This window comes from Amblyomma mixtum, chromosome 5 (assembly GCF_055824585.1).
Source record: "Amblyomma mixtum isolate Tamu chromosome 5, ASM5582458v1, whole genome shotgun sequence".
In the NCBI taxonomy this organism is placed as follows: Eukaryota; Metazoa; Arthropoda; class Arachnida; order Ixodida; family Ixodidae; genus Amblyomma; species Amblyomma mixtum.
The window spans coordinates 20438575-20465981 of NC_143016.1; the positions used below are offsets into that span (position 1 = coordinate 20438575).

Consider the following 27407-nt stretch of genomic DNA (forward strand, 5'->3'; position numbering starts at 1 on the left):
CACGGCCTGTTGAACCACCTCTACCGATCCGTGATGTTTCCCCTCGAGCGTCGATTTTATTCTCGGGAATAGAAAAAAGTCTGGCAGGGCCAAGTCGAGGCTGTAGGGGGGCTGAGACAGCGTTGCCGCCTTGTGCGGGACAAAAAATCGGGGTCCTCATTCAGATGACGAAGAAGATCCTACCGGTTGGCCTTTTCCTCCTCTGACAACACTCCCGGCACCAACTTCGCGCACGCTTTCCTCATGGGTAAGTTTTCTGTCACGATCCCAAAAACTTGGGTTTGAGGAATGCTCAAGTCATCAGCAATCATTCTAATAGATCACTGTTAAGTAAATGTTTCCCTCGCTACACATTTTCGTTGGTCTTGCTGGTCGAAGGGCGTCTGAAGCGGTCGTCTTCCTCCACTCTTCCCTTACCTTCTCGGAAAAGCTTGTGCCTATCAAAAACACCTGATCTACCCATGGAAGCGTCACCGTAGGCCTCCTTAATCATGCTGTGAGTCTCTTTGCCCGTTTTACCAAGATTTACTCAAAATTTGATCGCGTATCGCTGATGCAGTAAACGCTCGACGATTCTGCGTGACGAGACGTTTCGACAGGGGTTCGCAGTACAAGCGACCTCCTCTCTTCAACGGCCGAGAGCCGACTGCCGATTTTCCACAGCATTCCCAATATCCCCCTTCAACGATCCTGCACGCGCAGACCACCTCTCGTCCGCCCGTTCGCCCAGGAAAAAACCAGTCCTACGACTTTCAGAACAGACCATGCAAGAAGGCGCACAGCACGTCATGCCAGATTGGAGTGCATCAAAGTGTGTGTTCATCAACGAAATGAGCGACATTCATCATTTTCACGATCATCATCATAAGCCCGACTACGTCCACTGCAGGACAATGGCCTTTCCGTACCTCTCCGATTATCCTTGTCCTGTGCCAGCTGCGGCCACCTTATTCCAGCAAGCTTCCTAACTCCCCCCCCCACCTAAGTTTATGTCGCTCACAGCCGCCGCGGTGACTCAGTGGTTATGGTGCTCGGCTGCTGACCCAAAAGACTCGGGTTCGAACCCGCGGCGGTTGAATTTCTTTGGAGGAGAAATTCTAGAGGCCCGTGTACTGTGCGATGTCAGTGCACGTTAAAGAACCCCACGTGGTCGAAATTTCCGGAGCCCTTCACTAATGCGTCTCTCATAGCCTGAGTCGCTTTGAGACGTTAAACCCCATAAACCAACCAAACCAACTGCTACGCTTCGCCTACTCTTGGAATCCATTCCGTTACCCCTTAAATGGCTACTTACCCCGTTACCCCTTAAGGGCATACGATTGGCATTGTGACAGTACCCGTGTCTTTGTAGGACGGCCTGTCGTGACGTCATCTTTTGGTCGAAACTGGTTTTTGCTTTCTTAAATATTTCTTGATCCTTTAGAAAACTTTTTTTTTAGCGGATCGAGGGGACTGAGGAATGTGGTGTGATTATAAACTCAAAAACCTGCCGCCGCCGCCCGCCTTCTCTAGGATGTCAACAGCTGCAGTTTGTTCCCTCATCCACTACGCTCTCTTCCTGTCGCTTAACGTTACACCTACCATTTTAATGCAAAAGCATTACTAGTCCCATTGCGAGAAAAGCCGACAGCGTGTATGTACTCGCAGATGGCACACAACATCCTAGCGAGAGCAAGAAACTAAGAGGGTGGCGTCATCCAGCACCATTACGACCCTCTCTTCAAGCCGAGCACTGCCACTGCCCCATACTCGCCACAGGCCGACCTCCATGTGGCGCCAGTTTTCCCGACATCCGTATAAAAATTGTGACGCCACAATTTGTCGTATACAGCGTTCCTGGTGATGTCCTAACATATCTCGTTGCATAAGCTAACATGTGCTAATCAAGTTGGAGGCTAGCTTACGACAGCGATTCAAACCCACGACAGATGCACCTTCCATTGTATGCCATTCTGAAAAACCTGACACTTGCCAAGAAATTGGAGAACAATAGGGTAAAAACAAATGACGTTTCTGGACCCCTACGGATCTTTTGTTCACATACGAAAACGAAAAACGGATCGGCCGTGTTTATACGAGTGAAGGTCGTTGTAATGAGTGCGCGTATGCTGCTGGCATGGACCCACGTGTCCGATTAAGTGTGTGCGGAGTTGATTGGATATGGGATGACTCTAGGAATAGGCGGGATGATAATGATTTCTCGGTGGATATTATACTGGCTGCGTCCCAGGCGATAATGTGATCGGTGTATTTATGGTGATCTGCCAAGGTGTTTTCCTCGGTGCGCCCCTTGGCAACGTCATTTTTATGCTCCCTGAGCCGTCTCCTGTGATAGCGACAAGTGATAGCGACAAACGGATTCTGAAGCATGGCCTTACATTTTGTCCAACTAACAATAATTTTAGCGAGTATGAACTTCACAGAGATCTCACAGAATTTGCGCGAAGATTGCGAATTAAGGAATTCTTTGCCGAAAAAACGAACACCCCGATTACTAACCTAGCTCTTTCCTGTAACACGTGGTCAACACGTGCTCACCCTACTGAAGTAACCAGTCTTAATCCCATCCCTCTCAAAGCCGAAAGCACGTGGACGCCGGAAGCGCAGCAGAGTCCCGAATTAGACTTGTACATTAAATCTGTCTCGAAAAAAAATTATAGACCAAACAAAGCAAGCTCGAAAACGCAAAAACGTTACCTCAACGGAACAGGCTACTCGGAACCACTTAGCTTCTAGAACCGATATAGTCATTAAGCCTGCAGACAAAGGAGGTAGCATAGTTATCCTGCCGGCCGAAAAATACAAAAAAGAAGCTTTTAGGCAACTCAACATCCCTTGTCATTATAGGAAATTAGATTCAGATCCCACTTCAGAGTTCTGCAAATTGATTCTGAACAAACTGGCAAACTTACTATCAAGAGAACTAATCACGCAGTCCGATTACCACTTCTTAAATCCGCTAAACAAACAGGCAGGACGCTTTTACCTACTTCCCAAAATCCATAAGGTTTCCGCAGAAGACTTGTTTACCGCAGATATCCCCGGCAGACCTATCGTTTCAAACAATAACACGCCCACAGACAACTTATCAATTTTCCTGAACAACTATCTTGCAGATATTCCCACCCACCTCCCTTCCGTTGTCGAGGATACACCGCACTTTCTCCGCATAATAGAGTCTCTGAATGACGCTTCCATTATCCCAGCAGATAGCATACTTGTCACCCTTGACGTCGCCGCTTTGTACACAAATATTCCCATAAATGAAGGTATCGACGCACTCTCCAAAACTTTAACTCAGTCCTCACCCGCACGAAACTGAAGTGTACCTCACGCTACTTGAATTGGTGCTAACACTCAACTACTTTGAATTCGATTCTTCTTACTACCTTCAAGTATTTGGAACAAGCATGGGCACTCCCTTCGCACCCACCTACGCGAACATTTTTATGGGGCTACTAGAATCTAAACTTCTAAATTCATTTCTAAAAAAACTACTTATATACCTGCGTTACATAGACGACATTTTCATGATATGGGAGCATGGGGCTGAGACCCTGAAGGAATTCGTCACACATTTCAATTCATGCCACTCCAGCGTTAAATTCACCTTCAACTCCTCGAAAACGCAAGTCAATTTCCTTCACACCACTGTCAATTTAGAAAATAGCAAGCTCAAAACCACACTTTACAGGAAGCTATGACCGACAACAATACTTAGATTTCACTAGCCATCATCCAAGACACTGCAAACAAGGTATATTCGTAGGACAGGCAACGAGACTAAGAAGAATATGTAGCGACGACGACGACTGCCTGAAACACCTCCACTCAGTAAAAAATACACTAATCACCAGAAACTATCCACAGACAACCCTTAATAATGCGTTCCAACGAGCAACCACTTTGAAACGAGATGTAGTTCTTAAAAAATGAACACAAGCTAACAGTCAACGACCTCCTGCACTTATAACGAAATACTCAAACGCGCTTCCAAACAAACAATATCCTGCGGAAATACCACCACATTTTAACTGGTATCGACCGTCTCAGGAAAATATTTCCCGACGCACCAAGGGTAACATACAGACGCAACACAAACCTGAGGGACATCCTGGTGCATGCTAGGCTCGGTAAGAAACCACCACCGACAGTAACTTCATGCTCTCGACCTAGATGCAAGACATGGAAACATTTACAAAGGGACACTACGGTTAAAAGTACGGCAAGCGATTTCAGTTTCGATATAAAGACCAGTTTTGACTGCACATCGTCCAATATTATCTACATGCTCCAGTGCTCCTTCTGCCAGAAACAATATATCGGAGAAACCGGGCAAACAATGAGTGCCGGATTAAACGGGCACCGGGCTGACACAACACGGAATGAACAGAAGGCAGTGTCGACCCATTTTAATCAACGCCATCACAAATTCGACGAACTCAAATTGTTCATTCTTCAGTCAGGCTTCAAATCGACTAGGGACCGAAAATACAGAGAAGCATTCCTAATCCACAAATTTAAAACACTGCAACCAACAGGGATTAACATGTCCAGAGGAAACCTGGAATCTCTCAGGTACATTCCAGGGTTAGCATAATTTTAAATTAACAAATGTCTTGCACGTGGTCAGACCATTTCCTAGAACCTCGCATAGGTATATTATCGCTCTTTGCACCCTTTCCACGTCATATCTCCCACCACATTTCCGGCCTTATCACCCTCTCCCTTTGTTCACCTTTTTTTTTCTTTTCTCCTAATCCCCTACTATCAGTTCTCGGAAACCATGACATTCCTGTTACCCCCTCCGCCCCCACCTTTTGGCTTTCTCTGAACTCGAGCCCTCCCCCCCCCCCCCCCCCCTGCCTTGTCCTTCCTTGGAAATGCCCCCCCTTTTCTTTCTCCTCCCAGTGCCAGCCTATTTCGTTTGCCTTGTTCTCATTTCCCTGTACCACTCTGACTAATCCTCTTATCTGAGTTTTGCAGGTCCACCCAGCGCCTCCCACCCGTCGCAGCCCCTTCAAAGCCTTTGTTCATTACACACCCCCCCCCGGATATAAGTTTTTCCACTATTGCAGCTTAACGAATCAAGATTCACCTCCCTCCCCTTCCTGACACGCATCCCCTCTCACACCACTTTCCTTCCCCACCCCCGGACCTTCCTCTTCTGAGCGAAGGCCCTATTTAATCCCTGCCAATGATGAACGCTTTGCCCAGACGAAGACAAGTCCCCTTGTCGAAACGTTGGCTCAAGCAACCTGAGGTTTTCCCCTCCCTTGTTCATTTTGTGATCCCCCGGGGTATCTAGTGTTTTATAACTTGACTTTCACTCGCACAAGTTGCTGTCTGAGATTGTTTGTAGGCACGTGGCAGATTTGAACATCGTAATCACTGAAGATTCTTGCCAGTGTTTCGCTCTCACCAACCGCGTAGGGAATGGCGGCTCGCTTCCGCTCTTCGGTGCCGTGAGTGGATTTGAACCTCGGCGTTGCTGCGAGTTTACAATTTGCCTTGGGTAGCCATTTCTAGAGAGTTCTTCTTTTATCCTTTTTTCTTCTTTCCTTCGCCCTTGTGGAGATGAGCATAGGCGTTGCGCGCATGTGAAGAGCGTTCATGCCACGGAGCGCTTGTATCCAACCGGATGCGCAGAGACAAAGTTCAGGTATTGGCCTGTATGTGTGGCTTTCCGGTAGACCGACGTCACGAGGCCGTTCGTTGTGCGCTGTACTAGAACGTCGAGAAAGACAATGCGACCGGAACGCTCCTCTTCCATAGTAAACTGGATGGTTGGCTGGATGGAGTTCAGATGATGTAGTAGTGCAGGCGCGTCTTCCCAGTTCAACACGCAAAAACAGTCTACATAGCGCAAAAATATTTTTGGGCGACGAGGGAAAGAAGAAAGGGCGAGTGTCTCGATGTTTTCCAAGGCAAGGTTGGCGCAAGGAACCGAAATTGAAACGCCCATGGCGGTTCAAAGCACCTGCCTGTCGCCTCCCAGCGTCGCCTCCCAGAACTCCCGGGTTGGGTTGGGGATGGGGGGAATAGCCGGGTTGAAGGGGCAGGCCCACAGCATGTGACAGGTGTCAGAAGACACGGCACTACAGTGAGGGCAGCTGCTATTAAAGGAGGGGTCAAAACGTTTTAGTGCTGCCGGGCATAGAAATGTATTGGTGAGAAGGCGGAGAAGGAGCCGCTCATCCGTCTTCTTCAGGCCTTTACATGGGCGAGGGTAAAGGCGATGACTGTCTTGATAGTAGGTTGTAACATCCTTGAAGGTATAGATCGGATTAGGATCGGGTTCTTGATCGGGTGGGGAGGAGAAAACAGCCCGATGAGAGAGCGCGCGGGCGGCTGCGTCTGCTGCCTCGTTTCCTGCCAAGCCCTGATGAGCAGGGACCCATATAAGGTAACGGTGTGCGGGGTCCGTATCCCGTATGCAATTTTGGTAGATTCGAAAGGCTAGGAAGGGAGTGCAGCCTTTTTCGACGTTCCGACAGGTCCCTCGCGAGTCGGTGATTATGTATTTTGAATCGGAATGTGAACCCGCGAGAGCAATCGCGACCTCTGCTGCTTGTGTTGCACTGCGGGCTCTAAAGTTGAGGCCGTTAACTGTGTTGCTGTTGTGAACTACCACGACCGTGTACCATCCCGCGTGGTGAGGACCGGAGGCGTCTACGTAGTATACACCCGTTTTGTTGCCATAATGTCGGTCTGCCAGGCGCCGACCATTATGGTCTTCGTGTGACATGTTGGCTTAAAGAGGCCGCACGTGGAGGGCATGTCTCCACAGCTCTTGGATGTGGAACCTGTCTTCCATGGGAGTGGAGTGCTGGATATGGAGTCGAGCAAGAAGGCGGCGACCCGACTCGTTAGCGAAAAGAGCGTGTACTGGTTTGTAAGGTGCGCCTCCCGGAGCGTTGAGGCCACAGTCGCTCTGGCTTAGGTTAGTGAGTATGATCTTGCGTGTTAAATTGTCAAGTGCCCCTTTAAGAGCCAAGGCGAGTACTACCCGATGGGGCATTCGAGGGGGTCAAGGACTTCCCGATTGAGTTGCAGGAGGACATCCTGTGCGGATCTGCGTGGGCGGAATCCGAACATGGTGCTCGCAAAGACATGTTTGTGTTCAAGATATGCAGATAACCGATCCCGCACCATCCTCTCCATTAGTTTGCCCACATAGGAGGTAAGAGAGATGGGGCGAAAGTTATCTGTGTCAATTGGTTTGCCTGCTTTAGGAATAGAAGTGACCAGAGCCGTTTTCCAGTCGATTGGCAGGGGAGTGTCCTCGCTCCAAATTGCATTGATGTAATCGAGGAGGGACTGGTATGCTATAAGTCGGGCAAGTTCGTCAAAAGCTTGACGTTGACCTTATCCCTTCCTGGCGCAGTGCCCCGTTTCATTTTGGCGTGAGCCGCCCGTAGATCATGGAGCTGGAAAGGTGATCCAACTACGTGTTCTCTTTCCCTGCATAAGAGTACTCAGATCCACGGGGATCTTGGGCTGTACACATATACTGGTCCCGAAGTTTCTGTACCAGTTGAGTTGTGTTACCAGGGAAAGCGTGCGTGGCTCTCTGCAAATGTTTGTGTTTCGGTTCGTGTTTGGGTTGGGTCGATTAAGGCTCGAAAGAGACGCAGCGTGTTGCAGCTGGACATTTGTCGAGCGGCCGTGTTGCATCTATCCACCCAGTTGGAGTCGGCGAGTTGGGCCGCGTACTTTGCCGCTTTCTGGGTAAGCTCGGAAATTCGAGTTTTAAGCTTTCTATTCTGTTTTTGGCGTCGCCAATAGCTGAGAGGTGTAGAAGGTGGTTATCCACGTCAGTGACCGCCTCTGAGAGCTGGATCTGAGTTTCATGCGAGCAAAGGTATGTTAGCAGCTGTTGGGACCATGCTGGGTATCCTTGCTCAGAAATGGGTGTATTATCAAGTGACTGGAAATTTTGCCTGAATTTCGTCTAATCTGGGATACGGGCTTGTGTTCTGGTACGCTTGAGGGGGCGTGTGCGTAGTGTAGTGTTAAGGATGCAGTGGTCGCTACCGAGGGTCTCCTCGGTGTTGATCCAGTCTGCGTGTCGTATGTTGCGAGTGAAAGTCCGGACACGTATCCCATGTCACGGAATTCCCTAGCCGTCTTGGGTGGAGGGGGTCCGTGTGGAGGGTGAGGCCCAACGTGGACGCAAGTTACGCCAGCTTACGTCCGAGCGACTCCTCCTTGCGATACCCCCACAACTGATTGGGAGAGTTAAGGTCGCCCACAATCAGCAGGGGATCGCGACCCGCTACTCTTAGTGCGCGGCTAAAGAGGTCCGCAAAAGTCACTCGCTTGAGTTTGGGAGAGCAGTACACCCTGAGTATATGCAACGGCGGGTCCCTGCGGCGGAGTGGTAGGATAGTCACCATTACATAGGAATACTCGAGCTGGAGGTCGGGATCCACTAAGTTGGCTGTGTAGGCTTTGTGAACGAGAAGACAAGACGCGGGATCCTGTTGGAACGTCGCGTAATTTGAAAGTGTGGCGCCCAGACCTGGCTCCTGGAGGGCAACCACGGCTGGTAGGGACTCGAAGGTTTCAAGGTAGAGGTTGGAAATTAGCCCGCTTAGTCCGGGCTTTAAAGCCTCTACAGTTAAATTGTGTTATTGAAATTGATATGGCGGAGTTGGAGATGATAAAACTCGTTTGATTAAGGTGTCTTGCCATGATTTAAAATTTTTAGAGGGGAAGAGGAGGGATTGGCTGCCCCAAAGCCAGCTACTTGTGCCATCAAGGTGGTGATGACGGAAGGATCGGGGCAACTGTCCTCATTGTCCGAATCAATAATGAGATGGTTGAATTTTGAAGGACGGGATGCGTCCGTAATGGGCCCCGTCCGACGGAAGAGGCGGGGGTTGTCCAAGATGTGTTTCGAGACCACTGAGGGGATGGCAGATTTGACCTTGGTCAAGATCTGGTCCATGGCGGTCTCGATTATAGATCGCAATTTAGAGGTTAAGCCCTCCTCCATAGCGGAGATGGCTGTCACGAGGGCAGGCGAGATCTTCACGTCGCTCTCCATTGCGTCTGAGTTCTGCGGGCGCAGAACGGCGGACGCCAATGTTCACTCTAAATTTTGAAGTTTGTTGAGCAAAAGCTCATTTTGTGCCCGGGGCACGTCGATCTGTTTTTTGTATTCCGCGTCGAGTGCGGAGACGGTAACTGGGGGGGGGGGGGGGGGGGGGATGGGAGGAGGAGGAGGCGATCTCATCCCAGCTGCTCACCTGTTTGCCGTGTTGAGGCGCTGATGACCGGGCGCCGGCAGCGCCATTTGTCTTGAGGGCCGGGAAGTGGCAAGTGTCCCTGTCGCTGGGTGATGGAAGCGCCGTCTTTTTCCCGGGCGCTGACTTCACCGACGATAAAAAAGCCGACGACGTTCTGTGGTCGGTGCCGTGAGAACCACGCGGAGTTCCGCCACTGACACCTGAATATGGGCGACTTGGCGGCTTGCCAGGTCGCTGGTTTCCTTGGAGCTCTGGGCGTTTAGCCTTGGGGCCGGGCACCTTGAGCTGCCGGAATTTTCCCGTGCAGTAGCGGGAGCTGGTAGCGTGGGCTTGCCCACAGACTGCACAAGACGGAGTGCATTGATGAGGTGTCTTGACACCGTCGACGGTTGGCACCGTTTTGGCAACAGAGGCCGCACTTTTCGTCCGGGCAGGGGCATGTGTCCGCCCGGTGACCCACTGTGCCGCACTGCACGCAGGCTGGGATGTTTTTTTTTTTTTTTGTATGGCCGCACAAGGGTGAACTCTGAATTGTAGTGAACATATCGCGGCACCACTTTGCCCGCGAAGGTGAGCGCCGCGACGTCTGATTTTCCAAGCTTGCGGATATCGTCAAGCTCTCCAGCACGCCACTGGATCTTGTTTTGGAGCGACTCACTGGTCTCGTGCTTGGCCACGGTGATGACGCCGCGGCACACGTCGGCAGCGAATTTCAGCTACCCGTACATGGAGAGCCGGCCCTTCGATGTTGTGAGTTCAAATTCCCGCAGAAGCTTGTCCGCGACGTGCGGCTCTCGGATACCTGCAACGATCAGTTTTTGCTCCCATGAGGGGAGCAGGCTGATGGATGCTGCGGCATTGGCGCCCAGTTTGACCGCGAACGCTGCTCCCTGCTCGCCATGTTGGTACACATCCTTCAGGGCGACGGTCACCCGGGGCTTCAGGATGATAACGATGTCTTCGGGATGAAGCCGCGGAAGCGGCTTTGGTTTCCTGGAAGGTCTGGTCTTAGATTGGGGCCGGTCATGAAGCGCTGCAGCGCGCGCAGCAGCGTTTTGCCATGTTGAGCGTCCTGCCGATGTGGCGTCCGTTTTCTTGTCATTAGCGTTCCGCTTGCGGGTGCGGCGTTCGACGAGCTTGAAAAGCTTCGTTTTGAATGTGCGCAGATACCATCAGGCGTTGGAGTTGCAGGAATCTCGGACCAGGCCATGATCTCCGGCTCGTAGCCACGTTGTACTGCATTTTCAGAAGCCATCTTGCCGCTGGTGGGCGACTCACTCACGGCCTGGCGCCGGCGTAGGCGTCAGGCCTAGCACTGTTGGCACGATACGCAAGTGAGGATCGGCCCTAAAAGGTCTAAATGTAGGCCCGCCTGGGTACGAGTGGTATCTTCAGGTAGCTGTCAGGTTCACAAAGACAGACGCAGCTGTGTTATGGGGTTCCGGTCGGAATTCCGTGGCTCCAGCCAAAAATTCAGGGGGGCACTTTGTTGACCTAAAGTGCGGTGAGGCGAAAGCCTCAAGCGCAGTGTTGCTGCTGGTGTCACTGATGCGTTGTTAAGTTGTTAGGCTTCGCCTCTAAGAGTGAAACGCGACAGCGTCTTGCAACGCTGCCAGGGAGTCCATAGAACGCCATCGCCCGTTCGGCCCTACGCCTTGTTCGTCGGTAAATTGGTTTTTGAGGAAAGGAAATGTATCTGTCTCGTATATCTCGGTGGACACCTGAACCTCGCCGTAAGGGGAGGGAGGGAGATGGGAGTGAACTTTGTTCGCTCCAAACCATCGAGCTGGCATGGCGTAGTGGTTAGCATGCTCGTCTCACACTCCGTAGACCGGGTTTCGATTCCCGAACTCGACGAATTTCTTATTCGGTTTTATTTATTTATCTGTCCCGACTAGAAAGGTTAATTAGGCTAATTGGGTAAGTAAGCAATTAACTAAACTCATTTACGCTTACTTGGAGCATCACTATACGATCCCTTTAATTGGTTGCACTGTTACTAGCCAAAGTCCAATTGGCCCCGTTTGAAATTCGCGCACTGTGACGTCATGACCGTTCCGACCAATTGAAAAGCGTGGCATTTCTGTCGACAACCTGCTTACAACGAAAGGCTTCCGCCTTAAAAGTTGGCAGAGCCGATGGGCTGCACGTCCTCTCGCTCCGCGCGCTCACAGCCCCCCCCCCCCCCCCCCCCAATCCGGGGCAGCGCGCTGCTCTAGCTGCTCGCGTTCCTGGCGCCATTTCTCCCGCATGCCCAAGCCGAAACTCATAGCCGCCGCCGTTCGCCACAGCGTGTACCACCCCAGCCGCCCTCTTCCTCCGTGCCGGCAGCCGCCCTCTGTGTTCTCCTGCTGCCGAAGCGCCGGCTCGGCATCAGCAGATCACGGTGCTTGCATCCCAGGCCGAAACGCAGAGCCACGTTCACTTGACTCGATAGCAGCGTCAGCGGCATCAGTCAGTTACTTGCCGGACAACGTTCCTGTGCGCCCACGCGCTGCCTCCAGCGACCTCCCGATAACTTAATTGCTCTCTTCGCTCCTCCTCCACTGCCACCCCTGTGCGGCGGCAATCAGAGCGCCGGATCGGTGGCGGCGAATCTCGCACCGCCCGAGCCGAAACACGTAGCCACCGCCACTGCGAACCACCTGCCTCTATAGATAGTTTATTCTCTGCCAGTTGTTTCTGAGCCGTGACCGAGTCAACCGGTGGAAGCCCTTCGTGACAACCTCGCGAAATACTTGCGTAGACCTCGTCTTTGAGAACCAGGCATTGGTGCAGCAAGTCGAGCATACATCCATCTATTTCTCCGACCACAAATCTTCTTCCTTCATGACAGTCAAAAACTGTTAGTGGAGTATTTCTTGAAGAAGGAATAAATGTGAAAAACAAGTTTAGGAATAAATGTGAAAAACAAGTTTTCTGTAATTGTACATACATGTATTGCTCGAATTCTTTGCCTCAATCTATCAAAAAGCTGAAACAGCCGATGAACTGAGCTCAAATTTCGCATTAGGAAGTAACGTAATCGTGGGCAGTTTTTTTGTTCTGGTTCATCAGATAATGCTTAGCCGCGCACATGAATGCGCCGAACGGCTTCGGCAGAGCGTGGATGCTCGCGACGAGAGATAAGCTATGGCAGGTGGCCTCGTAGCAAATACTGGGGCCGTCTTGTATAAAGATCCGTTATCGATTTTCTATTTCTAATCCATTTGGCATTCTGGCATTGGTCATTGTAGATAGGTGACGTCACTGCAACTTTTAAACACCCGCGGGAAGTGACCATACCGTTGGCTCATTGGCGACCATACCGCGCCATTGGCTACGCATCGCAGCCAGTTATACGCAGCCAACTATTAACTGATGCGTGCGGCGTGTGGCTATCGTTTACGCGGGGTCCCGCTGTATTGCGATTTGTGGGATTTGCCGCTTGCTGCTGCCGTCACGCTGACAGCAGTCTAAATGAAATGTAAAATGAGTATCTCAAATGGTCCGGTTTAGTTTAAGGGGCTGACCGTCCCAAAGCGACTCAAGCTATGAGGGACGCCGTTGTGAAGGTCCCCGGAAAATTTCGACCGCCTCAGGTTATTTACCTTCCACTGACCCCGCACTGTACACGGGCCTCTAGAATTTCACCTCCATCGATATCCGACCGCCGCGGCCGCGATCGAACCCGCGTCCTTCGCGCCAGCAGCTGAGTGCCATAACTACTGTGCCTTCGCGGCGGCGTCCGTGTCGGATCATTATAGAATACGAACGCTGCTATATTTTATTTCTACGCTCAGAAGGCTGTGTGTTACGGTAGGCATTGAAGCCTCTAGCGCAGGGTGCTCACAGGGTGTCGGGTAACGCAGTGCTGGTAATAAAAGTTAGAGCGACCCGCCGTCCCCAGGAGGCGCAGAAGGGTAAGGCGAACAAGAAATGGCGCCGAACTCACGTTCTGCGTCTGCATCTTGTTTTTCCGTCAGTTAGCAGGGGCAGAGGAAGCCGAGGTCGCCGAGAAAGGCCGTTCGCAGTTGTTGGCTGGAGCACGAGATGCGTGTGGCGCGTGATCGTCCTCTTCTAAGCATGCCATTCTGGCCGGACACGCGGTGCGCGTGAATGCGCTGCAACGCCTTCCTCGTCTTAGGAATTATGGCTGAACTGAAGGAAAATTAAATGAAAAGTGAGCTACGGAAAGAAGCTTTTGAGTGTGTACAATGTGAATAATTAGGTGGAGTATACGCAATGTAACAAAATCCGGGTCGAGTGAAGTGGAACGTGAACAGAAAGAAAAGTTTATTGATTGAAAGAGGACAGAGGTCGGCAGGAAAGATGAATATCTGGCCCGCTAGTGTGCGCTAGGGAAGGGGAAGAAGAGAAGGAGTAGGGTTCTGGTGTGGACGGTTTGGGGAGAAGAGAGACGAAAGAAAAATTGGCTGTGGCTTAGCTAATGTTAAGCCTGGATATCTCGAAGCGAGAAGCTGCGGCAAGGCGGAGGAGGAGCCGCGCGTGTAGTGAATACGGTGCTGTCTTAGAAGGTTGCTTTAGATTTTGGTTGGTAAACATTTATTAAAACAGTCAAGGGGTCGAAGGCCCATATCTAGGGGTCGGCCAAAACTTCTTGGAATCTGGCAGCCTCTAGAGCGAGACCGATGAGCTTTCGTTGGTCGTCTAGGGTACAGCCGCGTAGACGAGCCTCCCAGGTATGTTGTGTGGCTGTTGGCATGTGTTGTCGTGGACAAGTCCAGACCATATGAAGGAGGTCTGCTGGGATATTGCAGTGTTTACACATCGGCATATACCGTTCAGGAAATATATTATGGAATCTTTTGGGATTGGGGAAAGTGTCCGTCTGGAGTTGGCGCCGTATGACGGCCTCTGTCTTTGTAAGTTCTTGGTGCGGACATGGATAGAGTTGCCGATGGTGGTGGTGAAAACATTTATTTCGAATGAACTGGAGGTATGTTTGGATCAGCCCGTAAGGGACCGATCCTTACAAACACTAGGTGGAGGTCCCTAGTATGGGACCCCAGTGGCGGTTGCCGCCGCCCGGGCGCGCCCGACTAAGGCTTGTTGGGCCTGTAAGTCGTGGCAGCCGAGCAGGGTCGCCTCCCAGTCCTCCCGGGTTGGGTTGGGGATGGGGGGAATAGCGGGGTTGGAGGGGCAGGCCCACACCATGTGATAGGTGTCAGAAGACACTGCACTACAGTGTGGGCAGCTGCCGCTAAAGGAGGGGTCAAAATGTTTTAGCGCTGCCGGGCACAGCAAAGTATTGGTGAGAAGACGGAGAAGGAGCCGCTCATCCGCCTTCTTCAGGCCTTTACATGGGCTAGGGTAAAGGCGATGACAATTTTGATAATATGTTGTAATATCTTTGAATGTATAGACCGGATTAAAATCGGGTTCCTGATCGGATGGGGAGGAGAAAACAGCCCGGTGAGAGAGCGCGCGGGCGGCTGCGTCTGCTGCCTCGTTTCATGCCAACCCCTGATGAGCAGGGGCCCATATGAGGTAACGGTGTGCGGGGTCCGTATCCCGTATGCAATTTTGATATATTCGATAGGCTAGGAAGGGAGTGCAGCCTTGTTCGACGTTCCGACAGGCCCCTCGCGAGTCGGTGATTATGTATTTTGAATTGGAATGTGAGGCCGCGAGAGCAATCGCGACCTCTTCTGCTTGTGTTGCACTAGAGTTGCCGAGAAAGACGATAGTGCTGGAGCAGATCGCGTGAAGTGATTATGGTGTCCTTCCTGACCAAGGCGGGCATGTTGGGGGCGGGGTGATAAGCTGCTCGGAAAGTGAGCCCTCGAGCTAGCTCATGTGCTCCCTCATTACCCTTCAGACCCATGTGGGCTGGAGCCCATATCAGTAGGGTCAGGTGTTTAGGAGGATTTGATATGAGTACGCGAAACGCTTCGACTGAAATACGGCCATGAGTAAAATTAAGAATGGTGCGCTGTGAGTCACTTATGACTACTTTAGCTTTAGAAGTGGAGAGCGCGAGAGCAATAGCTACTTCCTCCGCTGTAGTGATATGTGAAGTGCGTTCGGAGCAGGAGGCATGAAGAGTCATGTTCTCATCTGTGGCAACCGCTGTTGCAGCAGTCCGAGTAGGATGGTCTGCTGCGTCTGTGTAAAGCACGTCAAGTCGGCCAGCATATCGCTGCTGGAGTGACGCGGCCCGAGCTTCTCTGCGATCTTGATGATGAGTTGGATGCATGTTGCGGGGGAAAGGGAGAGTCTTGATGTTGGCCCTGATGGCAGGTGGGAGGTTGACCACCGAGGATGGCGGACGGGAGGGAGCGATGCGAAGTCGTTCGAGGATAGAGCGGCCTGCGGAAGTTAGGGAGAGGCGTTGGCGCTGGGCCAGGAGGGCCGCCTCAATGAGCTCGTCAACCGTGTTGGAGACACCAAGGGCGAGGAGCTTGTCGTTGGGAGTAGAGAGAGGAAGACCAAGGGCTGTTTTGACGCCGCTGCGGATAAGGCAATCCAGGCGGTGCTTCTCCGTGAGCGTGAGACGTAAATATGGAGCAGTGTAAGCAATACGACTTACTACAAATGCTAACAATAAACAGTATTAAAGACAGAAACATGACAACAAGGGCGTCCGCAGAATTTTTTGCAGAGGGGGGGGGGGGGGGGGGGGGCATTGGTTGTTGGCGCCGGAGGGGGGGGGGGGTATGTTCGTAGCAAAAAGGCACTATTTGTGGAGTAAATTTATTTATTTATATATAAATAAAAAATAAGTGAAATACACACATGAAATAAAAATTACAAAACAGCAAATTAAAGCGTGGCTAGGAGAGATACATTGGAGTTTATCAACGAAGAAACAATTAAAATTAATAAAAATGCAAAAAGATACTGCCACTTCGTGGAGAAAAGTGCTCAGTCTTGCTGCATACGGGTTCTCGACTCACCCGGATTGATGACCAGCACACAGCACAATATCGTCACAAACACGCAACTACAGTCACTCAGTCAGTCTTCCTTGAACAGCAACTGTAGACGCCTCGGATTTTTCTGGGCGAATTGCTTGACTACACGGGTGATAAATTCATTTCTGTACTTCATTACACGCTCTCGGTGCACACTCATCACACGCATTGATTGGAAAAACGGTTGAACGGGTACGTTGAAAACAAAAGATGACTATATATACAACGAAAACTTATTTACAAGATAAATGCACGCTCGCAGCTTCATACACCTCGCTCCATCTTGCTCGCGCATCCGCACAGTCGAGCAACCGCACACACACTGCTCGCCGCTCGTCGTTTTCTCGTCCGCTGTCTTGGTTGTTCTCAGCTTCGTTGACAACCGGCCACTAAAAACACCAAAGCACAAACACAGAGGCGCGCACACGTGCAAGGGCTTACTTCCGCGCGACTTCCAAGGGGAAGGGAGACTCGCCACTCCAGTCGGAAAATTTGTTTTGTGTGTTTTTATGGGGTTCAGTGCCCCAAAACGACTCAGGCTATGAGGCACAAAGTAGTACAGAGTTCCGGATAATGTCGACCACCTGGGTCTCTTTACCGTGCACTGACATCGCACAGTACACGGGCGCTGTTGTGATTTGAGGCCCAGCCAGAGGTGACAGGCGAGCCAGGCAGGCGCCAACGGGCTGCGTTGACCAAAGGCGCTGGTTTTGGGAGAAGGCGCAAGGAACGCTGGTGCAAGGAACGCGCAAGGAACGCCGTGAACAAAAGCAGCTAATCCCCTTTGCTGAAGATTCTGAATGCGGCGCTTCTATCGAACTGCGCTCTCCCGCGGATCGGAAGAGACAGCCCGCTTGCCCCTGAGCAGCCCGACAAAGCGGGGGTGGACACGGCTGATTTGTCCTTCCCTCCTGAAAAATTCATCGGTGGCCGGTTTAACGAAGGCGAAGGCGAAGGCGAAAACAAGATGCCCTGTGCACTGTCTGCCTCCGTATCGCTATCTCTCTAGAAATCAAAGATGAGAGAAGCCAACAGCGACAGAAACCAAGGGGCACAGGGGATTTTTTAATTAATTTATTTTGTGGTGTTGATCAATTTACAATATTAATGAATATGTTATCGCTTAAAGGTATTTGATTAGAAAAGCAGAAGAAAAAATGCCTGAGGCTTACTAAGGTTAAGCCTAGTCAGATGCGAAGCATATTGATGGCTAGGCTTGGTCGTCGCTCAAATCAGCCCTGCTTCTAGGCGGCATCCCAACACCTGGCCGCCTCGTAAGTGCCCGGAGAGTTGTTGTTGTTGTTGTGACTGAGAGAAGGATGAAGAGGAAATTGCACGGGCCTGCTACTGGCTCGAGCCAAGCCACCACCGCTGCCACGTGCAGATAGAGGAGAGTTAAAAGATCAGAGGAAAGAGAAAAAAGGAAAGAAAAGACGCGCGTCGCAGCAACAACTGCGTCCGCCGGAGCGGACGCTGCTCATAAAAAAAAAGCGGCCGAAGCCGCGCTCGCCGAAGCGAGAACAGATACTCCTTCCCCTTTTGCCCGGAGAGCGAGGCAAGCTCGAGGCAAGCTCAGCTTTATACCGCTGCTGTAGCATCACGTGGTCAGCTGCAGCGCCTCTGATGTGGAGCCTCCACCGCCGCGGCCGACCGCGCGAGCCGGCAGCCCATCTCTCCTCTGCTGTGACGTCATGTTGTCACGTGGTCAGCCGCCGCGCCTCTGATGTGGAGCCTCCACCGCCGCCCGCGCGAGCCGGCAGCCCATCTCTCCTCTGCTGTGACGTCATGTTGTCACGTGGTGTCACGTGGTCATGGTAGCTCCACCGCCGCGCTCGACGGGCTGTAGTGTAGCTCTAGTAATATGCTTCGCATAAAAACAACCACATGCCGCCGGTGGGATCCGAACCCACGACCTCCGAATTACGCGTCCGGTGCTCTACCTCTGAGCTACGGCGACGGCTGTCAAATCTTCTGCTTTCGGGGGTATTATGTTTACAAATAACCTAACCTTGAGAGTGTTCATCAGCGCCACCCAAAGAAACAGACACCCATCTCAAGACGGCTCGAAACACATGCTCGCCGGTGCCGCTGTGTGTCTGCAACAGGTCGCCCTTCAACAGAGCTAACGATGGCGTGGTTTGAAAACGGCGTAAAGACGCCCGCCCGGACGCGGCATTTCGCAGATGTGACCCAAAGCGTGGAAGCGGGGCTGCTTTTACCCTTTTGGCTGAGCGCACCACCGCCCCTGGCGTGCGGCCATCACTCACGCTTCGAGTGAGTGATTTTCCAGGGGGGTGCAGCCGCCCCCCCTTCCCCCCCCCCCCCCCCCTCCGGACGCCCATGCATGACAATAAACCGAACAGATTAGAACAGTGGTAATTCCAAATCATGTAACAGCAGTCAACTAAAAGAAACTCTGTAGAACAATGAAAGTCGTATCCGATGCAAGAAGAAGCAAAATCCATAGTACACAAAATGAGAATAAATTGGTTTTTGAGGAAAGGAAATGGCGCAGTAACTGTCTCACATATCTCGGCGGACACCTGAGCCGCGCCGTAAGGGAAGGGAGGAAGGTGGAACTGAAAGAAGAAAGAGAGAAAGAGGTGCCGTAGTGGAGGTCTCCGGAATAATTTCGACCACCTGGGGATCTTTAACGTGCACTGACATCGCACAGCACACGGGCGCCTCTTGCGTTTCGCCTCCATCGAAACGCGGCCGCCGCGGTCGGGTTCGAACCCGGGTACTCCGGCTCGGTAGACGAGCGCCTTACCACTGAGCCACCGCGGCGGGTAATTTCTTTTTGGCCACGCCCTCTGTATGTCCGTATTTGTTAAGTGTTGCTGGTAGGTTATGGGTTAGTGACTGGTACTTACAAAACGTACGAAAGCGAGGAAGAGCCCAAGCATCAGTATTTCTTGTTAACACGTTAATTTTCCTCGCTCTGAAGATGCCAAAGATGTTAAGAGATTTATAACTTCATTGGACGAAAAATAGACTAATTGTAATCAACGAAATTCATATAGCTTGTCTACAGTTATTTATTAAATGATTCAACTGCATCTTTTGTATTTTTAGAGCGCAGCTCTTTGGCGCCCGTTTCTGCGTTTCGCGGCGTCGCCGTCGCCGTTGTTCATTGTGGTGGTGGTGGTGAAAACATTTATTTCGAATGAACTGGAGGTATGTTTGGATCAGCCCGTAAGGGACCGATCCTTACAAACACTAGGTGGAGGTCCCTAGTATGGGACCCCAGTGGCGGTTGCCGCCGCCCGGGCGCGCCCGACTAAGGCTTGTTGGGCCTGTAAGTCGTGGCAGCCGAGCAGGGTCACCTCCCAGTCCTCCCGGGTTGGGTTGGGGATGGGGGGAATAGCGGGGTTGGAGGGGCAGGCCCACACCATGTGATAGGTGTCAGAAGACACTGCACTACAGTGTGGGCAGCTGCCGCTAAAGGAGGGGTCAAAATGTTTTAGCGCTGCCGGGCACATCAAAGTATTGGTGAGAAGGCGGAGAAGGAGCCGCTCATCCGCCTTCTTCAGGCCTTTACATGGGCTAGGGTAAAGGCGATGACAATTTTGATAATATGTTGTAATATCTTTGAATGTATAGACCGGATTAAAATCGGGTTCCTGATCGGACGGGGAGGAGAAAACAGCCCGGTGAGAGAGCGCGCGGGCGGCTGCGTCTGCTGCCTCGTTTCCTGCCAACCCCTGATGAGCAGGGGCCCATATGAGGTAACGGTGTGCGGGGTCCGTATCCCGTATGCAATTTTGGTATATTCGATAGGCTAGGAAGGGAGTGCAGCCTTTTTCGACGTTCCGACAGGCCCCTCGCGAGTCGGTGATTATGTATTTTGAATTGGAATGTGAGGCCGCGAGTGTAACCAGCAGTTTACACTTAGTCGCGCTTTAAGCTGCGAAACCAATGGAGCGGGAGCTTGGAAAGCAGAGGGCAAAATGGGTAAATTGGTTTTTGAGGACAGGAAATGGCGCACTCTCGGTTGACACCTGAACCAGAGGGAAGGCGCATAACTGCCCTCTTGGAACAGTGGACACCTCAATCATGTTTTAGGCTACGTGGCGGTAATGACAGATGTGCGCTGCATGCGTTGGCATTGACAACGTTGTGCCAGAAACGCGGTGCTGAAGCCATGCATATCCCTTCGGCGTTCGTTGTGTTCATTGGCGTTGGCGTTGACAACGTTCACACTCCGATCATTTTAAGGAAAGAAATGCGCATAACTGGCTCCCTGGGTCAGTGGACGCCTGAATCGCGCTTATAGGTACGCGGGGTGATGAGAGAGAAATGTGGGCTAGCCGTATTGGCCGTATGCGTTAGCGCTGACAACGGTGAGAGAACTCTCGTGATCAACCATTAACTGCCACCTGCCAGGGTGGGTGGGCGTTAATGTAGCTATAAAACTAAACAAACAGGAATTCCTTACCACTCAGGTGGGATAACAACCCGTTCCTCTCGCTCGTAACGCCTCCCACGGCTTTGACAACCTCGCGAAATAGTTGCATAGACCTCTTCTTTGAGAACCAGGCATTGGTGCAGCAAGTCAAGCATATGTTTGGTTGGTTTGGTTTAATGGGTTTAACATCCAAAAGCGACCCAGGCTATGAGAGACGCCGTAGTGAAGAGCTCCGGAAATTTCGACAACCTGGGGTTCCTTAACGTGCACTGACATCGCACGATACACGGGCCTCTAGAATTTCGCCTCCATAGCAATTCATCTATTTCTCCGACCACAAACATTCCTTCATGACAGTCAAGAACTGTTAGCGGAGTGTTTCTTGAGGAAGGAATATGTGTGAAAAATAACAAGTTGTCTGTAATTGTACGCACGTCTTGCTCGAATTTTTTGCCTCAATCTGTCGAAAAGCTGGAACAGCTGATGTGCTGCGCTAAAATTTCGCATTAGGAAGTAAAGTAATCGTCGGCAATTTTTTGGGTTGAATCTCTGCAATGTAGCGGGTATGTTTTTTTCTGCATGACACAGAGTTTATTTAAATTCGTTTGGTAGTTGTGCGCCAAACTAGACTGCAACACCTGAGATGCGGGTTAAATAGAGCATGATAATGTTAAGTTTTATCAATGGTGGAAGTATTCTACGAAAGCTGGATATAACTCCTGTAGTAGAACAAAGAGTTTCTGAAGGTAATCAACATGAGTTTCCCAGGTGACATGTGAGGAAAAGTGTACGCCTAGGTTTTATAGTGATCAACAATCTCCATTTCTTGGCGCTCAAATCTTATAGTGTGACTTAGTTCAAACAATTTGTTTTTATCACGAGATGTAATTGCTTTTGTTTAACTGGAATTAACTTAAAGGCAATTTAACTTGGACCAGTTCGATAGCTGGGAGAGAACATCATCACATTTTAGTAGTAAGTTATCGACATTAGGGCCAGAAATAACAAGAGTGCTAGCATCAGCGTACAAAACAAATTTTACTGTAGTATTTATATCTGCGAGGTCATTAACATATGTAATAAATAATAAGAGACCTAAAACGCTGCCCTGTAGTTCGCCATGTTTTACTTGTAAAATGAATGAGCTGTCTTTTTTTTTTTTAACGAAAACTCTCTGAAACCTGTTGCTGAGCTAGAGGACCTCAGCAAGGCTAGACAAGTGCCGCGGATTCCATAACCTTGGATTTTGGCAAGAAGAATATTATGATCAAGCCTTGCTGAAATCTATAAAAACAGCAGGCGAGAACAAATTACTTTCAATGCTGCGTAAGATATCTTCTTTTACCTTCTTCTGGTCCGGAACAAAAACACGAGATTTTCTAGTACAGCAGTGCTTTAAAAATGATTTTTTTTTCTTTGCTTTAAGAACTGATACGGCATAGTCTTCTCCATGGCTACCATGGCTACAAGCTCGTCACTGGCAATAACCGCCAAACTTCGTTAAAATTACAGTTCAATTATTAACTTTTAGTTGATTAGCTGGCTAATTACGGCAGTACGCTGTTCTTTAGTTACTGACGTCCACGCCCCTGAGGGTTTCCTGCTGTAGATGTTTTCTTTTTTTCTCTCTCTCTAAAAGACCATTGTTAAGAATTTTTCAAAATGTTCGCTGAGTTGTGTGTTGTGTTGTGTTGGGTTTTATGGCACATAGGCAACTGAGGCCATCATGCGCCAAACACAAGGTATTGTAAAAGTTTATTTTTGAATATTAGAGACATGTAAAAAGTCATCCTTGGTGTAAAGGCCTTCAGACATTAATATTACCTTTTGAACATGTACACAAATTTTAAAAATGGCTACTAGTAAAAGCTTTAAACGGGGCTGGGAAACCTCAGTAGCTATCCTTGGCTGGACAAGGACACTGAGACTCCCAACCAAACAAAATTAAAAACCTCAGCCTTCTTCTCAGGCGTGAGAAAGTGGCTGAGGTGTATTAGAATTAAAACAGACCTGTGGGTAAAAATTTAGAGGCACTTAAAAAATCCAGTTTCTTTAAGAAAGCTGAAAACACATGATATATCAACAACTGCATCATCTCCTAAAAGCAGTGCGGGATGAAAAGGGATGTATTCGTTATAAAATTGAGCAAAGTACTTTTTCCTTAGTTTTTCCAATTTCATACAAGTGAATAAAATATGGTTAATTGTAACTTCAACTCCGCATTCATCGCAAAAAGGTTGCTCTTTTTTTTGACAGTAGGAAATTGTGTGTCAGATGCGTGTGTCCTATACGAAGACGACAAATAATGACTTCTTTGAAGCGTTCTTGGTGGGTGCAAGATTTCCATTCGCCTAAAACTGGTTTTACAAAGTGTAGTTTGTTGTTTGATTCATTGTCCCAAGCGGACTGCCATTTTTTCCTTATTTCACAATGTACCGAGTTCATGCAATCTTTAAAGGGAATGTCTACTTTCTTTATTTGTTTGCTACGAGCCAGCGCAGCGCAGAGGTCTGCTCTCTCGTTGCCTTTAATTCCGACGTGACTCGGCACCCAGCAAAGTTTTATGTTTTTTCCTTGAGCTATGGCTTTTGTTATGTTGTGTATTATGTCACCGAGCATCGGAGTAATTGCATTTCTAGAGTGGAGAGCTGTAAGTAAACTAAGGGAGTCCGTGTAAATAATACCGTTTCTGAGGTTTTCATTTACTATTTTTTTTAAGGCCAAGCATACAGCGTAACATTCGGCTATGAAAATTGATGCACACTGTGGAAGTCTGATTATTTCATTCTCATGCCCTCGTACTACCGCACTTCATACGTAGGTGGCTGTTTTTGAACCGTCCGTATAAAAATCCGCAAAACCATTGTATTTTTCCTCCAGTGCAAGAAATTCTTGTACTATATGTTGTTGCGGGGTTTGCTTCTTCTATCTGTAAGAGATGGTTCATTTGTTTCAACGTAGAGGCTATTAATGGGTGACGTCCCGTAAGCGCCAGTTGCAAGACGTAAACCTAAATTGTGCACTGGGTCCAGTCGTTTCAAGTACGATGGCCTTGCTGAACCATATACTATACTACCATAGTCTAATGAGGATCGTACCACAGAGCGATAAATTTTTAGAAGCCCTGCCCTGTCAGAACCCCAGTGTTTATGTGAAAGGACTTTGAGTATGTTCAGTGATCGGGAAGTTTTCTTTTTTAATGTGTTAATATGAGGCAGGAAAGTGAGTTTTTTGTCAAATGTTATGCCTAGAAATTTATGTTTATTTTCTACTGGTAAATCTATTTCGTTAAAGTGTAGGGTGGGGTCTGCCTGTAAGCCTCGTTTGAGTGAAAACAGAATGGCCACTGTTTTCTGTGGAGAAAATCTGAAACCATTTCTGTCTGCCCATGTTGTCAGTTTATTTATTGTTAGCTGTATTTGTCTTTCACATGTTGATATGTTGGAGGATGTGTAAGCTATCTGGAGGTCGTCTACATAAAGTGAATGCATAACAGACCTTGGTATTATTTTGTTAAGAGAATTCATTTTTACAATAAAAAGAGTTGTGCTTAAAATACACCCTTGAGGCACTCCATTTTCCTGAATAAAATCCCTCGAAAGGGTCGAGCCTAGACGGACATTAAATGAGCGGTTAGATAAAAAGTCTTTAATGGAGTTCAGCATTCTGCCATGGATGCCAAGTTCAGCTAAGTCCTGAAGAATTCCGAACCTCCAGGTAGTATCATATGCTTTTTCTAAATCAAAAAAGACTGCAAGACAGTGTTGTTTGTGTATAAAAGCTTGTCTGACTGTATTTTCGAGACGGACTAGGTGATCTGTAGTGGAGCATCCCTTTTTAAAACCACACTGGTGGATATCAAGAAGTTCACAGGATTGAAGAACAAAGCTTAGTCTTATATTTAGGACACTTTCGAAGGTTTTGGCGAGGCAACTGGTCAGGGCTATGGGTCTATAACTGCTCGGAGAGGTTGGGGGTTTACTAGGTTTAAGAAACGGTACAATAATAGCTTTTTTCCAGGCCTCAGATATTTTGCCTGATATCCAAACTATGTTGAAGAACCTTAAAAGTGCCTCTACGGCAGGTTGAGATAGATGTGCCAGCATTTCGTAGTGGATTTGGTCGGGTCCTGGAGCAGTTTTTTTTACCAGCAGACAGTACTGTATTTATTTCTTGGAGGGTAATCACACTGTTATATTTTTGGTTTGCACCTCCACTAGTTGGAAGTCTTTGTCTTTCGGCTGTGTTTTGGTGTTTTAAAAAAGACTGTGTACAGTGTGATGAACTTGAAACTGCAGCGAAATGTTCTCCCAGTATGTCTGCCTGTTCCCCTTTGCTTGTTTGTGTGCCACGTGTTGTTAAAAAAGGAATTGTGAAGGGTGAAAAGTTTCCATTTAATTTGCGAACCTGCTTCCACATTTTTTTAGATGTCATCTGACTGTTAATGGATGAAACATAACTCTGCCATGATGCTTTCTCGGCACACCGACGGACGTACCGAGCTTTGGCTCTTGCCTTCTTAAAATTAACGAGATTTTCATGTGTCGGATACCTGCGGAATTTGCCCCAAGCTCTGTTTTGTTGTTTTTTGGCTTCCTTACAGTCCTTTGTCCACCATACTTTATGGTTTTGTCGCGCCACTCCTGACGACTGAGGAATAGCTGTGAGTGCGGCAGTTATGATACAATTAGTGAACTTTTCGTTTATCTGGTCAACGGTAAGATTTCCTAAAACTATATCTTCTAAAGTTGCCTTTGCTCTAAAAAGTGACCAGTCAGCGAGGTGAAGTTTCCAGCACCGCGGTTTTGTTGGGATTATTTCTGGTGAGGAAGTTAAAGTGATTAGTATAGGGAGGTGGTCACTGCCATATGGGTTGTCAATGACACCCCATTTAAAATCATTAAAAACAGAAGGTGAGCTAAAAGACAAATCTAAAAAGGTCATTTTCCCCGAGGCAGGGGAGCAGTAGGTGGCTTTTCCTGTATTTAAAAGACATACATTGTTTGTGAGGATAAAATCTTCGATTATTTGACCCCTAGAGTCACAGTGCTCGCTTCCCCAAAAAGGGGAGTGAGCGTTAAAGTCCCCAACTACTAGATACGGTTCTGGAAGTTCATCAATGAGGCTTTGTAGATCGTGGACTGTTAGTGTGAGATGTGGAGGAATATATACAGAGCAGATTGTAATTGTTTTGTAGCTGACGACACTGACCGCAACGGCTTCAAGTTTTGTTTTGAGTTTTATTTCTCGAGCAGGAACGCCGCTTTGTACGATAATCGCGACGCCTCCAGAGAGTCTATTTGCCTGCTCACGATCGCGTCTAAAAGTTTTATAATGCTTCAGGATGTTCATATGTTGTGGACCTAGATTGGTTTCCTGGAGACATAAGGCTACGGGTGACATTGACCCTAAAATGTTTTTTATGTCGTCGTAATTTCTCAATATTCCTCTACAATTCCACTGAACTAGAAAAGCCATGTTTATGTTTTGTGGTAGGAGCAACGAGAGGTTTACTTATGTTCTGGGGCCGTTATGGTAGCCCTGCCTTTTTTTCGCTCAAGAGAGCTGTTCCGCCGCTGTAAAGCAGGCGGGCTGGGAATTTGGTCCATCACCTCGGAAGAGGTGCTGGACGACCGCGAAGAAGCCGCGGGTGTGTGGGTGTCAGGCCTGCCCCGACGGGGGGAAGTCCTGCGGGATGCTGACCTGTGGGCCGGCACTCCCTGGCTTGTAGTTGGCAGAGCAGCCTTCGCTGTCTCGGCCTGGGGCGTGGATGGCACTGCCACAGGCGCGGTGGAAGTGGCCGCGGCAGGTGCCGGAGCGCTGTGTGGTGCTACGCCCCCGCGCACCACATCAGCGAAGTTTGGTTTTGCTGTGAAGGAGACTGAATTGGTAAGCGCAAAACGCCTCCTCGCTTCTTTGAATGAAATGTTTTCTTTAGTCTTAATGGTGATGATTTCTTTCTCCTTTTTCCAAGACGGACACGCCCTGGAGTATGCAGCGTGATCTCCCTCACAATTCGCGCAGCGTAGGGCTGCGTCGCATTCCTCAGAAGGGTGGTCCTTCGAAGCGCACTTCGCGCAGGTTTTGCGGCCGCGGCAACTCTGTGAGCCGTGGCCAAACTTCTGACAGTTGAAACAGCGGCGGGGATTCGGTATGTAGTGTCTGACGGTGATTTTCAGGTATCCAACATCGATCGTTTCAGGCAAACTGCTGGTGTTAAACGTGAGGACCATGTGTTTTGTGTCTATCTCTTTGTTGTCCTTGCGGATTTTGATCCTGTGCACATCAATTACATTTTGATCAGAGAGTCCTTGAAGCATTTCGGTTTCTGTTAGATGGATGAAGTCAGCCTCTGAGATAACGCCTTTAACTGTGTTAAGAGATCGGTGGGGAGTCACGGAGACAGAGATGTCCCCTAGGGAAGCAATGTTTGAGAGTTTCGAGCATTGGATGCTCTCACGGAGTTCGAGGAGTAGGTCGCCGCTGGACATTTTGGATACCTTGTAGCCAGGCCCTAGGGTATCTGTTAAGCATTTGGTGACAAGAAATGGGGATATGATTCGTGCTTGTTTTTCTTCACAGTTGCTGTGTATTACGTGAAACTTTGTGAAAGTTGGCTTCTTTTTCGCAAAAAAGTCTGCTGCCTCGTTCCGCCCTCTTTTCAGAGAGCGATCTAGTTTTGAAAGGGGGGGAGCCATAAAAAAATTTGGTTTTTCGGTCATGGTGGCAGCCACCCACCATGGAGTCCAACAAGGGGACGCGACAGGAACTTGAAGGCAAGTCCTGCCCACGCCAGCTGTACACCTTAACTATAACCTAATATGACTC

The 27407-nt window shown here is 49.4% G+C and overlaps 1 protein-coding gene across 1 annotated transcript in view; it reads right to left on the minus strand.

The window, feature by feature from the left end:
* The window catches only part of LOC149341458 (uncharacterized), a 62267-nt gene extending 46795 nt beyond the window's left edge, over positions 1 to 15472 (minus strand). The window contains exon 1 of the mRNA XM_089542863.1: positions 13189 to 15472. Within this exon, the coding sequence (XP_089398989.1) occupies positions 13189 to 13203 (15 nt within the window). The 5' untranslated portion in view covers positions 13204 to 15472. The remainder of the gene's footprint in view (positions 1 to 13188) is intronic.
* Positions 15473 to 27407: the final 11935 nt, after the last annotated feature.